We start from the raw sequence: 14810 nt of genomic DNA, 5'->3' as shown, positions 1-14810 counted from the left end.
GGTATGTCTCTGGTGCCTTCCCAAGAATAAGCGAGGAGTGTCCCTGTCCTGACGACCAAAAAACTTCAGTTACTTCATCTCTTGCATCTTATTTTATAATTTCAATCTCTATCAGTCCCTGAATGCCTTAAGAATAAAAATGACTTTCAGTAATAATCTTCGCCATCAACAGAATGAAGTGCACCCACGACACCCTCGTGGTGTGGCACAGCACACGGGCAATGTGTCTTCAAAGAAAAGACCCCCCCGAGGGGCACACCACACATGAGACAACTGCAGGCCCTGCGACCCCTCCTGTCCAGGGCTCCCCTCGGTAAGACCCGTGGGCTCAGTGCCCGAGGGATCACGTTCTTTCCAGGGCCCTCACTACCCATGGAAATGTGAGGGCCAGTGAGCCAGCGACAAAGGAGCTGACAGTCTGCGAGAAGTAGCAGCCCCAGTGCCAGCCCCCCAGCTTCCCGACCCAGACACAACTCCCCTAGAAGAACAGGCAGAGTCGCCGGGGAGGGAGAGGGTTGGAAACACAGACTCCTCACATGAGATGGAATCGAGGGTCATCTCATACGTGCCTCAGCTACTGACGCACATAAAGGAACCCTCTCCCCAGTGCTCAGCACCAAGGCTGCCAGATCCTCCCGGGACAGGAGCTACACGAGGGGATAAAGAAAACAAACACAAGTGAGGAGCCAGGCAGGGCCAAGTTCAAGCCCCAGGTCCACCACTCAGCCACTCCGTGATCTGGGCCAGGCTGCAAACATCCTGGCCCCCGGACTTTCCATCCACAGAGGGGGCTGCTGTGCCCTCCTCCCAGGCCCCTGCAGCACTGAGGCAGTGCAGCACACCTCCCCTGCCCCCTCTCCCTCGGCCCCTGCTGTCAGGAGAAGGCTGAAGTTCATCCTGGCCCCACCCTGCCCACCAGTGTCCTGCCTCAGCCCTGCGGCCGCCCACCCCTCCTCTTTTGTCTTCTGGAGACCTCTGTGGACAATTCTAGGTCCGTGCTCACTGGCACTTCCGAGTGCCCTTCCACGAGGCAGCAAGGCTGCACTCCCTCCGTGAGCTCAGCACCAAGCACAGAGACAACGAACAGCTTCATTTCGACCCAGGGAGGAGAGGCCTGGGCAGAGGCCGGCTGCAGGGCCACGGGGCAGGAGGAGGGGAGCAGGAGGCCGGCAGGCTCACCAAGCAGGGGAGCTTGAGCAGAGGACCTCCAGGTGCGGGAGGGCCGCCATGCTGGGACTTGGAGGCAGGGAGCAGAGTGGGCTGCAGCCTCCAGTCACCTTCTGGGGACGACAGACATTTCTGTGCTGTACACTAGGCATTTTCAATCATCTTTCAGAATTTATCATCTGCCAGCAGCAGCATTGCCACTCACAAAAAGAAAATGATCAGCTGGACCCACTTTAAGGGAATTAACCCAAGCAAATGAGGGTGCACAAACATCTCCCATCACAGAGGTGAGAGCTGGAATGAGCTTGTTGGCTCCCTCCACAATTCTACTCAGCAGGGTCCCCAAGTCTTGCAGCTGCTGCAGGCCCAAGGCAACCCTTTACCTCCCCTGACCTCCCACACAGGCCAGGCCAGGTGGCACCCGGCGCAGCGCCCCCAGGCCTTCCTGATGTGCTCACTACCTGGTGGGCCACCTAGCAGGGCAGGAACATTCTTGGAGCTCACCCACTTACTCCACATCGACATCTTGATATCTCGGCGAAACCTGAATCACTGATTCTTTGAGCAGATTCTTTTGGTGAAGATGAAGCCGACGATCTGCATGTTAGACTGAATAACACAATCTAATCTGCACTCATCCTCAGAGTGAATCTCTCCCCACATTAATGTGTGAAGGCGAGATGCAGATTTAACCCCAACAAACACTCATGGCAGTAAGATAAAGTAAAAATAGCTGCTATCCATCATCCCCAATCACACATTGCTCCTCAGGGAGGGTAACAAAACACTGAGAGCCATACCAAGTGAGCAAGCGAGCCTTCCCTGGGTTGGAAGGCAGTGAGAGACGGGGCTTGGCCACGCAGCCCAACTCAGATCCAGTTGGTGCCCCTCTGGCACTGGCCACAGATGTGGCACCTTGAACTTGAGCCATGGAATATCCTGAAGGCCTGGCATGGGTTCCTGCTCTCCACACCCCAGAGCCAGGCAGGCCTCTCACTCCTGCAACACGGCCATCTCCAGGTTCCGCCTCCCTCCTGGGGACGTGTCAGTTCTCCCCAGGTGGGTGTGCACCCCACTCATGACACCTCTGCCTCCGTGGCCTCTGTGCTTTAGGGGCTTGCTTTTAGGGCCTGCAGCCACCGCACCAACACGGAAACCAGAGCAGACACTTCTGATTTCCTCTACCCTGAGTCAAAGAACTGCAGAGGATCTGGCAACTGCTCGCTCCAAACACAAGACGCTCACATTAAGCTTTTCCAACGAGCAGGCCTGGAGCGTGATCACCAAGGCTCCTTCCCCAATTCCCTTGTTCCCTCACTGCTCTGCTGCTGCCCAGTGCTGGGAGGTCTGCTCCATGGTCACCACCAGACGATCTGATTCCAACCACGCAGTGTTTGCCCGTGGACACAACAGACCGGAGGGAAGGCACGTCTGAGAATGTCCCACCAGCACAGCAAGTCCCAGCAGTGCAACTCCCAACTGAGAACGCAGCGGGGCAGGGCAGGGAAGAGGAAACAGGGCTCTGGGAGTGCTCCACCCCTACCCCCCAGCTCTGCTGTCAGCCACTCTCTTCCACAAAGGATCAGGAGAACTGGGACCACAACATGTGGTGACATCCAATTCTCAGGGCCTGGGTGACAGGGGTGCTCAAGCCTGTCTCTCGGGGTGTGAGGAACCCATCTGCCCTCTTTCAAGCTCTCTCTGGCCCTGCTGTGGCACAGGAGGAGGGCTCTGGGGACAGCATGGCTCAGTTGAGGCCGAGCAGATCTGACTGCATTCTGCACTGCCATTTCCACCTTTGGAAGTTCCTAATAATGCAGAGCTTCAGTTTCCACATTTGCACTGAGGATAATACATCCTCTTTCAAGGGCTGATTATGAACAGTACGCAAGAATGCGCAATGACATAAAACAGCTGACCGCAGACTAGGTGCTCAATAAATGGAGAGAGACGTGGGTCCTGATCCAAATGCAATCCACCGTGTCCCAGAGTCACACACTCACAGCCATGTGGGGAGAGCCCATTCCAGCTTCTCCAGTCACTCACCTTTGGGTGCTTAATAGCAGAAAGACTGTTAACATCAAGCAAATTGTCTCAAAGTACTCTTTTGATGGGCTGGTGTGTTGGCGTAGACTGTTTGAGCTTGGAGACTCCTTACATAGGTTCTCAAGGACTGGGAGACTGGATCCCTGTATTTCCACAGCTACCAGGACTGGTACTGGATCATGTCCCCACCTGAGTCCCGGTGGTTGACAAGCACTGGGAAGGGGCTCCCACTGCTCCTCTTCTTAGGCTGGGCCCCTGCCCACCCTCCCAGCCAACAGCACATGGGGTGGGACTCAGGGCAGAGGCCAATGCTGCTGTCCAGAGCCCCGAGAGCCCACAGCCACTGACAGCCTGTAGTTTCCTTGCATGTAACACAAGGCGGTTATACTAAGAGGCCTTTGGCTCCCCTTCCCATGCTCACATGCTGAGATTCTACCTCCACCTCTCCATGCTGACTCCTCTGTATGTCACATGTCCTGCATTAGTGCAGACCATTAAAGCTAATTACAGATGTCAGCTGTTTATGATTCTGACCCAGCACAGCAGCAAGAAAGAAGCAGCCCCTGAAAAACAACAACAAAAAAGAACTATGTTGTATTCTGGAAAAAATAGAAAAAGAAGAGGGGGCTAGTCTAGCATTCTGAAGTCTCAAATCTCTATCTCGCCTACCCTGAAGCAGCACAGCCTAAAGAAAGCATGACCTCAGGAGTGTTCGCTGTTGGTGCCCCTCACCCCCAGGGCCCACACGCTAATGCCTGCCACCGGGCAGGCCCTGTCAGCACCCCACACTCCTGACATGTCCTTCTGTCCTGGCTCTGGCTCTGGCTCTGGCTCTGGCTCTAAGGTGTCTGTGAGGTTAGCGTCTGTAACGGTTTGGTGTCATTGCTCCCAAGGGCACTGACTGTCAAGAAGAATGCAAGCTGACAAGAGCTGCAAGTGGGAAATCCCAGGGACAGAATTTCAAAGAGAAAGGGTGATGAGGACATTTGTGGGAACAGGTGAGGGGTGGAGAAGCAATGCAGCCTATGTCCTAGAAATCCACTAACTAGGCCACTGTGTGTGCTCCTCATTCCTGCAGGATATCAATGAGGACAGTGGCGGCGACTTCCCCAGCCACAGCCTCAGGCGTCTCGGCAGCACCAAAGCCAGGTGGGGAAGATCCAGTGGATGGGACAAGGTTGATAGACAGAGGCCCCAGCTGGTCAACGCCACTTCCACACAAAACCCCATCGTTGCTGATGTGGCCTGCTTATCAGTGGTCTTGGGTTTTCAACAGCCCTTCACTGGCCACTGGAGTCCTTCCAAGTGGTCAGCTTTGAAAAAGCACTGGAGATGGCTGGAGTCGGGCCACCTCCTTCAGAAGTGAGCAAAGCTCTCAGCAAGCTAATGTAACACGTCAACCTCCTCCCAAAATGCACCCGTGGGACCTGGACCAGGGTCCTTGGTCTGCCACTCAACACCACATGGACAATTTTCAAGGCAATAAGTGCCTTCACCATGAAATTAACGGGCATAGCAGTCCCTAAGACCCTCTTACTTCCCTTCATGCTTCACCCCAGGAAGAAAAATCATCTCTAAGTCACGCATGCCCACACTGACATTGGGATGAGGAACCTATTATACAAGCCGACAATCTTTGGTCTTCTCCTGATGGTGGAAAGTGGTGTTCTGATGGTGCCTGGGGTGGACCGGTACTCGGGGAACACCCATCCCCACCCCCACCTCTGCAGAGTGCACATTCCACTTTTGACTTTGGGCTCAGCCACGAGTTGCTTTGGCCAATGCAATACTGGCAGCAGGGCACAGGCGAGCATTTGAAATGTGTTTCAGATGTACCGGTGCGCTTGCTTCCTGTGGGCACGCCTTTCACCATGAGAACATGGCTCTGGCGGCTGCTGTCCGTAGAAGGTAAACGCAGCAGACCTAGTCCTACCACAGCTCGAAGCCAAGCCAAGCATATGTTGGCCCACCCACCTCACAAATGACTGTGAACTGTGAATGCTCATGTGTGCCGCTGACTCCTGGGGTGGACATATATGCAGTGATATTGGGCACTAGCTGCAGGACAGAGCATCCAACATTCCAGGAATCTCACGGTTGCCTTCCCCTCTGCCAAATCCCTGTGCCTCATGCTCAAACACGAGTCTTTGTTCATTGGGCACATTTATTTTCATTGAACACCAAGTTAGAAGACGAAATGCCCCTGTTCCCTCAGGAGTGTCATCACCACTGCACACCGACAAGCCCCACCCAGTGCCCCCATGCCCACCCCCACCATGGGCACCAACCTGCCGGGACATGAGCACCAGGGCAGCTGAAGCACCAGGCCCTGCCAAAAAAGCAACTGCCGCGGGCCGACAGAAACATCTGCCGCAAAGGAGTGCAGAGAAAAGTCCGGGTGAATTGCCGAAATGGCTTTGAGCAAAAGAAACGTCCTTGTAATTCGTTTTCATGAGCAGAGTCTAAGTTACCTGGCCACTGTTTCTCCACTTTCAAGAGGTGAGACCATCAGGCAGAAGAAGGCAATTTCCCCAGTAATCATTTCCCGTCAACGATCACACGATGTACCTGGGACTGCTCAGGAACGGGAGGTGCCCCGAGTGGGGGAGAGGGAACCCAAACCAAGCACTGCTGTTTAGTCGGAGTAATTCTGGGCTACGCTGCAGACGAGCGCAGGACACTAAACAGCGACCGTGTGCGCAGCAAGTCTCAGGGAGGCTGAATCCGTGCCTGTTACTTGGTATTCCGCGGGCTGCTCAGAGGTGCCAGCAGCTGCTAAGTGCCTGACACAAGTAGGACTCTTCACAGAAGATATTAAATCTTGTGTAATTACAGAGCTACAGTGACTGAGAACACAAAGTTGACTTCCACAAGCAAGTCCTCGGTCATACAAAGAGCCTTAAATGAAACGACGCTAGGAAAATAATTCGTTCAAAAAACCCAATCAAACCGTTATCTGTAAATCTCAGTAATACCAATGGCAGAGTCACATTTAGGCCAAGTGCTTAACATCCGAAATGGGGAACAAACCCAGCACTGATGCAGCTGAAATTCTGGGAACTATTTCTAATGAGGTCCTGAAGACACCCGGAGGCCTGACCTCCCCCCACCATGCCCCTCGTCAGGTCCGTGGGCTCTGGGCCACCAAGGGGCTGCCAGTGAGGACCCGACTTCACCTCTGCTCCCAGCACCAAGCATGGTGCGTGGCATCTAATGGCTGCTCACTGGGGGTCTGTGGCGTCTGTTGGATGCTGTTTGTCCACCATTCCTTTGGGGACAAGAGTGTCCTCAGCTCAGCACACCTCTCTGAAACTCTCCCCCAAACACAAACCTTAGTCCACTCTGCTTTCTTCATCTCATTTTTTTCTTATGTGAGTTTACATTATTTCCTCTTGCTTAACCATATTGTTTCTATAAAGCACCTTAAATCCTTTCAGGAACAAGGCAGGATATATGTAATAAGTCAGACCTGATTTTTCCTGATGCAAAACAACAGAGGAAGCTGAGGTATCACCAATACTGGAATAATTGAGATTTTTTTCTTAAACAAAAGGTATTCTCTATCTGACTTAAAATATTTGCCTGGTAATATTCGCCTGAGGCTGTGGCTGGGGGAGATCTGTTCTGCACCTTATCCAAACACCACGGCATAACAATAGTGATAGTATCATTTAGTTTTACAATATACAAGTGAAACAAGTTTTCTTCAGTTACTATATCTATTTTATAGGTGAGAACGTAAAGCACTAAGTGGCTTGAACAAGGCCTTCTATGTGGCAAGAACAGACAAAGTTTCAGAACGTCCTGGGTCCCAGAGGACATTTACAACCACCCCTGGGCCTGTCCAAAGATAGCTGCCACGTCTATGAAGGGATTCACGTTTGCCACCAATGCCATTCACAGCCAAAGGACTAATCCAATATCCGTCTAATCATCACTCTTTTCTAGAGCAGATAACTTTTTCTTCTTCTAAGATATGAGTTTCACCACCTCCAGGAATGCTCACACTTACACGTACATTGATGTGGGAGAACACCGGTGTTTTCTCTGGTGTTAAGTAGAAAGCCTCGCCTGTAGAGTCTGAGCACCAGCCTGGAGGATGAAGGGCCTCCAAACTCTAACCCTTGCAGGTTCGGCCAAAAGATGCCCTCGGCCATCTCTGGGTCCAAATCACTGCTCCTGGGGAGAGGAGATGCCACCTGCATGAAGGGTTGTCGGGTCCTCCCTGACAACCGAACCATGAAATCTTCCCCAGGAAGGATTGAATGGGGGCATGTTCGTCTTCCCACACCCAGCTGCAACTGACGTGGGCTGTAAATCCACTCCATGACCACAGCCAAATAATGTCAGATTATAATGAGTTTTCCTCTCCATAAACCTAGAGTGGACTTAAAAACCCAACCAACCTTGAAGGGAAAAGGGTAGGTCCTATCACCAGCTCCCCAGAACCCTTCCAATCCCTCTCACCAGTGCCTGGCTCCATAACTACCACTAGCAAAGGATGCAGACAGGCGCTCGCTGCACGGGACAGGGAGGGGAAGCCGACAAGCAGCGAGATGAAGAATGGACCTTTTAAAAATGATTCAGCTAATCAAGCGTCCAGACAACGCTGGCCAATCCTGACCTTGGAAGTGCAATTGTCCCATAGGCAGGAGAAAAGGAGGGTATAGGGAGGGTGCAGGCTGCACTCTATGAATTGACTTACACATTTATTGTTAAGATTTCTTGTCCTTGGTCATCTGCAACAACTACAACCCTGAATAAACAAATAATGACCCAAATCGTCTGCTGTCCCAGCCCACAGTGGACTTCCTGTGTCTGTCCAGTTGAACAGAGGGTCACGGGACCCCCCTCAGACCACATCCACAAACACTCACAGAGCCCTCACCCACTACCAGCCAACCTACCAATGTTATCTCAAACGTGCAAAGTGAAATCTGCTGTCTGCTTTCCCCTGGAATGCCTCAGTCTCTCCTGCTTCTCCGGATCACTAGAGAGAGCAGGGTGGATACCTGTCTCACTCAGCAGCCTCTGCAGGAGCAGATTCCAACAACCATATTGATGACGATTAAGCAAAGCTTCATGAATGGCTAAACACGGGCTCTTGCTGTTGGTATAATAAGGCAGACAAGTATGGAACACATTTCTTTAATGATGGAAGTTGTTCTAAGTGAGATGTTCTAAGGGGGCAATTTTGCATTATTTGTAAAGGTCTAAGTCATACAAAAATAGATATTATGGTAGTCTGTAAATATTACGATATAAGTGGCACTCAGAACTAGCTTTTTTATTGAGGCAAAATTCATATAACATGAAATTAACCACTTTAAAGTGAACAATTCAGTGGCAGTTAGTACATTCCCAATGCTGTGCAAACATCACCTCTATCTGGTTCCAGAACATTTTTGTCACCCCAAAATACAACCCTGTACCTATTAAGCAAGTCTACTCTATTCTGTCCTCCCCCTGGTCCCTGGCAACCACCAATCTGCTTTCTGTTTCCATGGATTTACCTACTCCGGATATTTCGTACAAATGGAATCATACAGTATTGTGACCTTTTATGTCTGGCTTTTTTCCAGCATCGTATTTTCAAGGTTCATACAAACTGTAGCACGTATCAGTATTTCCTTTCTTTTGATGGCTGATTAAAAGTCTGCTCTATGTATAATATATGCCACATTTTGTTTATCCAGTCACCCACTGATGGACACTTGTGTTGCTTCCACCTTTTGGCTACTGTGAATAGTGCTGTTGTGAACATTCAGATACAAGTATTTGTCTGACCACCTGTTTTCAATGCTTTTGGGCAGATACTTAGGAGTGACATTGCTAGAACTATCTTTCAATATACAAAACACAAATCATAATGTGTTTAGGACTGAAAAACTTGAAATATCAAATGTGACAATGTCTGTTCCCACGGATGGTGAATTTTTAACTTTTTAAGAAATATAGGTCCTAGACAATTTCTAGAACTACAAGTTGACTTTGATACATAACCACAAGCAATTTTCCTCGACATGACAACAAAGACAATAAAATAGCAATAATGATAACAAGAATACATAGACGGTAATAATTACTGACTCTCACGCGTAAGCCCAGTGCCGTGCTAAGTGTTACACACACCAGCAGAATCACCATCCCCACTTTCCACAAAGTCACACACCTTATATGTGAGCACCAACCCAAGTCCTACCACTCCAGAGCCCAAATTCTTAAACTACTAGGCTGCTTTTTCCACGTCATGTCAGGCAACCCATTTGTAAGCAGCCAGTATTTGTGCTAAGCCTGTTCTCAAGCAGCTTCTCTGGAAGGCAGTCACAACTTGCACACCTCGTCACCAGATGAAAGGGCAACCTATGATTGTCTAAATATGATACCCCATCCTGTAACACAATAGGTCATATGTGTCCCCTTCAGCAGCTGTGCACGTTTAATGTCTGTCATGACTATGAAGCCATGAGCTCCAGCAGAGGAGGCACCCGAGCCTGCACTAGCATAACACTTCCGGCCCGTGCTCGATGCCTGGGGCCTCTTGTGCACTCACCAAACACGAGAATAAGGTCTACATCAACCGCATCCTCTCCCGCATATCCTGCATGCTCTACCTTCCTCTTCCACCTGAGTCCGGCCACTTACACCTCTTGGGGGTAAGCATGGGTCCATATGTCCCCTTTGGGACCTGGCTCCTCCTCCTCATGGGTCAGAGTTCAAGCACGTGGGATGACCAAGGGACATGTCCCTCCCAGAAAGGCCTAGGAAATACTCTGCCTCCAGGGCCCCCTGCGCCCTGCCCCTACACCTGCAGAAACAGGTGAGCTGGCCTTCCCACCTGGCAGCTGGCACTGCATAAAGACAAGCCTGCGATAATCCCTGGGATGGGCCCAGGACGTTGTTAGGTAATGAGCATGACCTTCATTTCTCATTTAGGAGATTTGAAAAGTCAGCCTAAATCATCCAGATGATTAAGAACCACTATCTCTTGAATCCTAAATGCTCAGTGAACAACTTCTATCTGACTCTTGGTCTGTAACCCACTGTTAAAATTAAAACCAGTTTTTCAAAGGCAACCATTTTCTTTTCCTCTTTTAATTTCTTCTAGTAGCTTAACAGGGGGCAACAATAGGCCCTTCAAGATTCCTTTCATAACCCCGGCTGCTAAGACCCTGTCTGGGCGTGGCACAAGAGGCACACTCCGGGGGTGAGGAAGCCTAGCTGCGGGGCGTTAGAGAGTCACGCGCTGCAGTGCATTTATGTGGTTCATGATCCCTCACACACCCACCCCCACAGCGAGCTGTGCAACTACCTTGAGATCTCAGGGTACCCACCACAGGGTGTTGGCACAGGCCGCATGCCCCTTCGCAGACCACACGCAGCTCAGCCTGAGTCGTCTCCATGACGACTGGAGACGGATGTCAAGGAGACTCGTCAGTGCCTGCATTTGTGTGTAAAAGCATGTGCTTTTTACTCATTGCAGGATCTCCAAGGGAACAAGAGCTCCCTTCAGCCCAAGTAGACACTGTCAGGAAAATAAAAACAAACTACCCGGCACCTCTAGTGTACAGCACACACTTAGCGGTGAGGTGGACACGCCGCCCGCACACCAGGAACACGGGCCTGAGAGCAGACGTGGCAAGTCGCCACGGAGCCCCACCGTCCTGCTCCTGCACCAGCCTTCTGGGCTCCATTCCTGGGGAAGCCTTGACTTTTGGAGGTGGCCTTCCTCACAGGATGTGCAGCCACGGGCTCTGGGAAGCAGTCTGGTTGGTCAACTGCTAGAGAGTTAACCTGGAAAAGCGGGCAGCTGCTTGCTGGGAGAAAGCTGGCAGACCATCAGCTGTGGAGGACTGTGGGCTCTGACCTAAGGGTCCGTCTCATGCCTCAGACCAGGAAGGGATCAGTCCAGTCCTGGCTGCTGGCCAGTGGCAGACAGGCTGCCTAAGTGGTGGGTGCTAGCGCCCAGCTATGAACTGTGGGGGTCAGGACAGTCCCCTAGTCACTCGGCTGGTACACTGAATGTACTCAGAGGCCCCATGATCTGAAAACTATCAAGCACCACCCTAAAAGAACACACATGAGAGAGAATCTGGGGCTGAGAGTGTATGTGCATAGTGATTAGAATTCCAGTTCCTCCTTTGGGTAATTCTAGCCATTTTCAATGATCGAGTTATAGGATACACATATTCAATTCAGACTTGTACAGCATTTTAAAGACAGTAAGATAATCTTGGGTCTCAATATTGATATGCTGAAGTCCAGCAAGGACACACACGACTTGCTGTGCAAACAGGTGGGAAGCTGGCAGAGGGCCCCTAGGTACGACAGTAACACGCGGCTCCCCACTGTGTGTCTGGACACGGCTCTGCAGGCGAATTCTACCCACTGCTGAATCACACCCCTCCAGGGAGGCCTGGCCAGGAGCCACAGTCATGACTTTGACTGTGATATGTAACCAAGTTCAGAGTGTCCAAAGAGCTCTCTTCTTCCCTGCCGCATGTTGGCTAACAGCAAAATATGAAGTTGATTTAAGGGGAAAGGAAGAGCAAGATAGTCTGAATCATTTTTTTACACTCTTATTCCAAAAGCCAAATGCTGAATGTTTTTACGCTTTATTTTTGAGCTTTTGGTTGTAAACTTTCTCTGCACATCCATCTAGGTTCCTCGTGGGAGTGTCTCTGAGGAAAGAGAAGTCTACGAATATCGCACCAAACAAGGTAGGAGGCTCCGAGGTGCTAGGACAGGCTTCTCTGGAGTGCGCATCCCCGGCTCCCTGGTGCTTTTCCACCTCAGTGACAAACTGTGTTTTGTTCACAGCAAACACCCTGGGAAGCCACACACCCCCACGTGCTGCTTCTCACTCTCCAGCTCCTGGTCTCGGGCTGGATTTGAGGGAAGGAAGTAACGGAGAGAAGACTGATGTGGAGTTGGATTAACTTATGCTCAGGACAGTTGCTGGCACACAGTAAATGCTCAACAAGTGACCAAAAATAGAATAAAAAACAAATTGTGATTCAGAAACAGGACAAAACCGTCCATGGATCCCAGCCCTCGTCTTCTCTTGTTGCGCTGACTCAGGGGACAGGAGCCAGCACAGGGCTCCTCAGACTCCTTAGCCACCTGGTCCTACCAAAGCTCTGTCGCCGTGACTTCTGTGTGTCCTGCTGTTTGGTTTTCCCGGGGCAGGTATACCTGGCACAGCATCCCCAGCTAGGGAAATGTAAATCGAGGAAAGAGCAACGATCCCCAAAGGAAGGTCTAGTCACTGCCTACGTGGCCTGGAGACAGGGCCCAGATGCCCATGTGGGACATCTGCTCAGCACCCACTTGTCCTGGGCTGTCGCAACCGCATCTGTGGCCTCCTGGAATGGCGCTCAGCTTTGACTTGCTGTGGCCACAGCGCCCTGGGCTTTGGTTGCTGATCACAGAGAAAGGGGTGGATTCCTATTCAACCTCCTGCCCACACAAGTCTCATGGCTCTGTGTCTGGGTGAGGTGGTGGAAGCAGGAGCAACACCCCCCAACCTTCTCTGTCGCAGCCTAGGGCACCCTCAGTCCATCCTAGAGCAAGAATCATGATCACTCCAAGCTGCCGCCTCTCTGCTGCGCAGCTTGCTGCTTTCCGAAGGGTGACCTTCCCCGTGCCTGGGAGCAGCTTCCAAGGCAGCTGCATCCACATCTCAAGGTGATCACAGACTCACCTTAAGGAGGTCACATTCCAGGTTTTCCAACCTAACTCCCCCTCCCCCTCCCTAGATCTTCCTTCTGACTAGCCCTGTGCTGCTACCTCTGAGCGCCCCCACCCCAGGGCAGAGACTGCAGGGAGGGGAGGGGGAGCAGCAGCTGGAGAAGAGGGAGGTGGGGGGGCAGTGGCTGGAGGGGAGGGTTTGGCTCCTCTCCCCAACTCCCCAGGCAAACAGAGCTGCTGAGCTCACAGCCTCCTACTTCACTCAGGTTCAGACAGATCTGGTTCAGCAGTTTCAACCCATAATCTATTAAGTGTTTCATCACATTCTCTTTCCTAGTGCTTCATTAATTTTCCGTACAGCCGGGGATTCTCTGCACGACCAGCATATTAGTCCTAGTTACATTTTGCTTTCCAGCGCTGGGGCTAAGGCTGATGTAATTAACAAATGCTTGAACACGAGCTTTCCAGAGTCTTGGTCCCAAAGCCTAAAATGCACAAGTATCTTGTAAGTACTACCTGGCGCTTACAAGCAGAAGAAAGGGGAAGCTGGCTTTCTAAAGGGTTGAGAGTAGTGCTTAGTTACCCACCAAGAAACCCCAGAATGACGCAGTCAGCAGAGCTACGAAGAAGCATCGGCGTTTTCTGGAAATCACAGCGTTTTGTCAGAGGCTTCCCTGGCTCCTTCTCCAAGGAGCAGCACGCGTGTCCCACCTTCCTGCTGCCATCGTGCTTGATTTGGTGCAGTCGTTCTGTGTCACCGGCCAAATGTCATGAACAAAAGCTCAGGAGTCTGCCTCCGTTGCATAGCCCCTCGGAGGACCAAAGTTCAAGAGAAACCATGGCCTGGGAAGCTGCCCACCGCAGAGCTCGCCTGCTACACAATCCCAGCGTGCGTCTAGGAAAGCGTGTGACCCGGGGCTGGAGCTGTCCACACCCTCTTAACATCACCCCATGCTTTGTGGCTTGAAAAGTCCTCTTTAAATATCTGCCCAAAATAAAAAGGAAAGAGGAAAAAAATACAGATGCTCCTTGACTTACAAAGGGGTTAAGTCCTGAAAAACCCATCGTAAGTTGAAATATCATTGAGTTGAAATGCATTTACCACACCTGACCTTCTGAACACCAGGGCTTAGCCTGGCCTGCCTTGCACGTGCTCAGACAGGTACACCAGCCCACCGCAGGGCAAAATCACCCAACTCAAGGCCTATTTTATAATAAAGTGTTGAATATTTTGTGTAACTTATTGAATTCAGTACTGCAAGTGAAAAAGAGTGGTTGTGTGGGTCTCTAAGTACAGTTTCTACTAAATACATGTTGCTCTCACACCACCGTGAAGTTGAAAATCGTTACGCGGAAGCATCCTAAGTCGGGGCCATCTGCACACGCTTCGGCCATCAGGCTCGGGGCTGTCAATTCCACACCGAGCCCACTTGGGGAAGACAGACCTAGTCCAGCCTGCCCGTCCCCTCTGTCTCCCTGAGCATTATGAACACAAGCAAAAGTGAGCACCAAAGGAGGCAGCAAAGCGTCCAAGCCCCTCACCCCACCCCCTGCCCACCCTCCTCTGCTCTGGGCTCTCGATGGGACTGGAGGGCAGGCCGGGAGGCCCGGTAACCATGAGGGCCTCAGGGGACGCCCAGCTCACCCACACAGCTGTAGGCTGGACTGAGAGCTGGGCACTCCGGCCCTGTGTCTGGGGTTCCCCTCACAGCGGCCTCCCCAGCAAAGCAGAGCCCTGCCCCAAACCTGGCCAAGGGCCTCTCCTTGCCCAATGAGGCCTATGCGGGACTCTCCCCCATGCAGCGAGGAAGAGGGAAGCCAGTATGAGAGGAACCAAAAAGCGGCCTCTTGGGGGGACTCCTGCTTCCCAGAGTTAAGGGTGGCAGCAGGGCCTGGCCCCCTGGCCC

At 51.6% G+C, this 14810-nt stretch overlaps 1 protein-coding gene across 1 annotated transcript in view; it reads right to left on the bottom strand.

Moving 5' to 3' along the window:
• SH3RF3 (SH3 domain containing ring finger 3) overlaps window positions 1-14810 on the bottom strand; it is a 318901-nt gene that overhangs the window by 184485 nt on the left and 119606 nt on the right. Inside the window, exon 2 of the mRNA XM_012664281.1 lies at window positions 1180-1191. Within this exon, the coding sequence (XP_012519735.1) occupies window positions 1180-1191 (12 nt within the window). The remainder of the gene's footprint in view (window positions 1-1179; window positions 1192-14810) is intronic.

This window comes from Propithecus coquereli, unplaced genomic scaffold (genome assembly GCF_000956105.1).
Source record: "Propithecus coquereli isolate 6110/MARCELLA unplaced genomic scaffold, Pcoq_1.0 Scaffold88, whole genome shotgun sequence".
In the NCBI taxonomy this organism is placed as follows: Eukaryota; Metazoa; Chordata; class Mammalia; order Primates; family Indriidae; genus Propithecus; species Propithecus coquereli.
The sequence above is the reverse complement of the archived record's forward strand: the minus strand, read 5'-3'. Positions and strand labels throughout refer to the sequence as shown.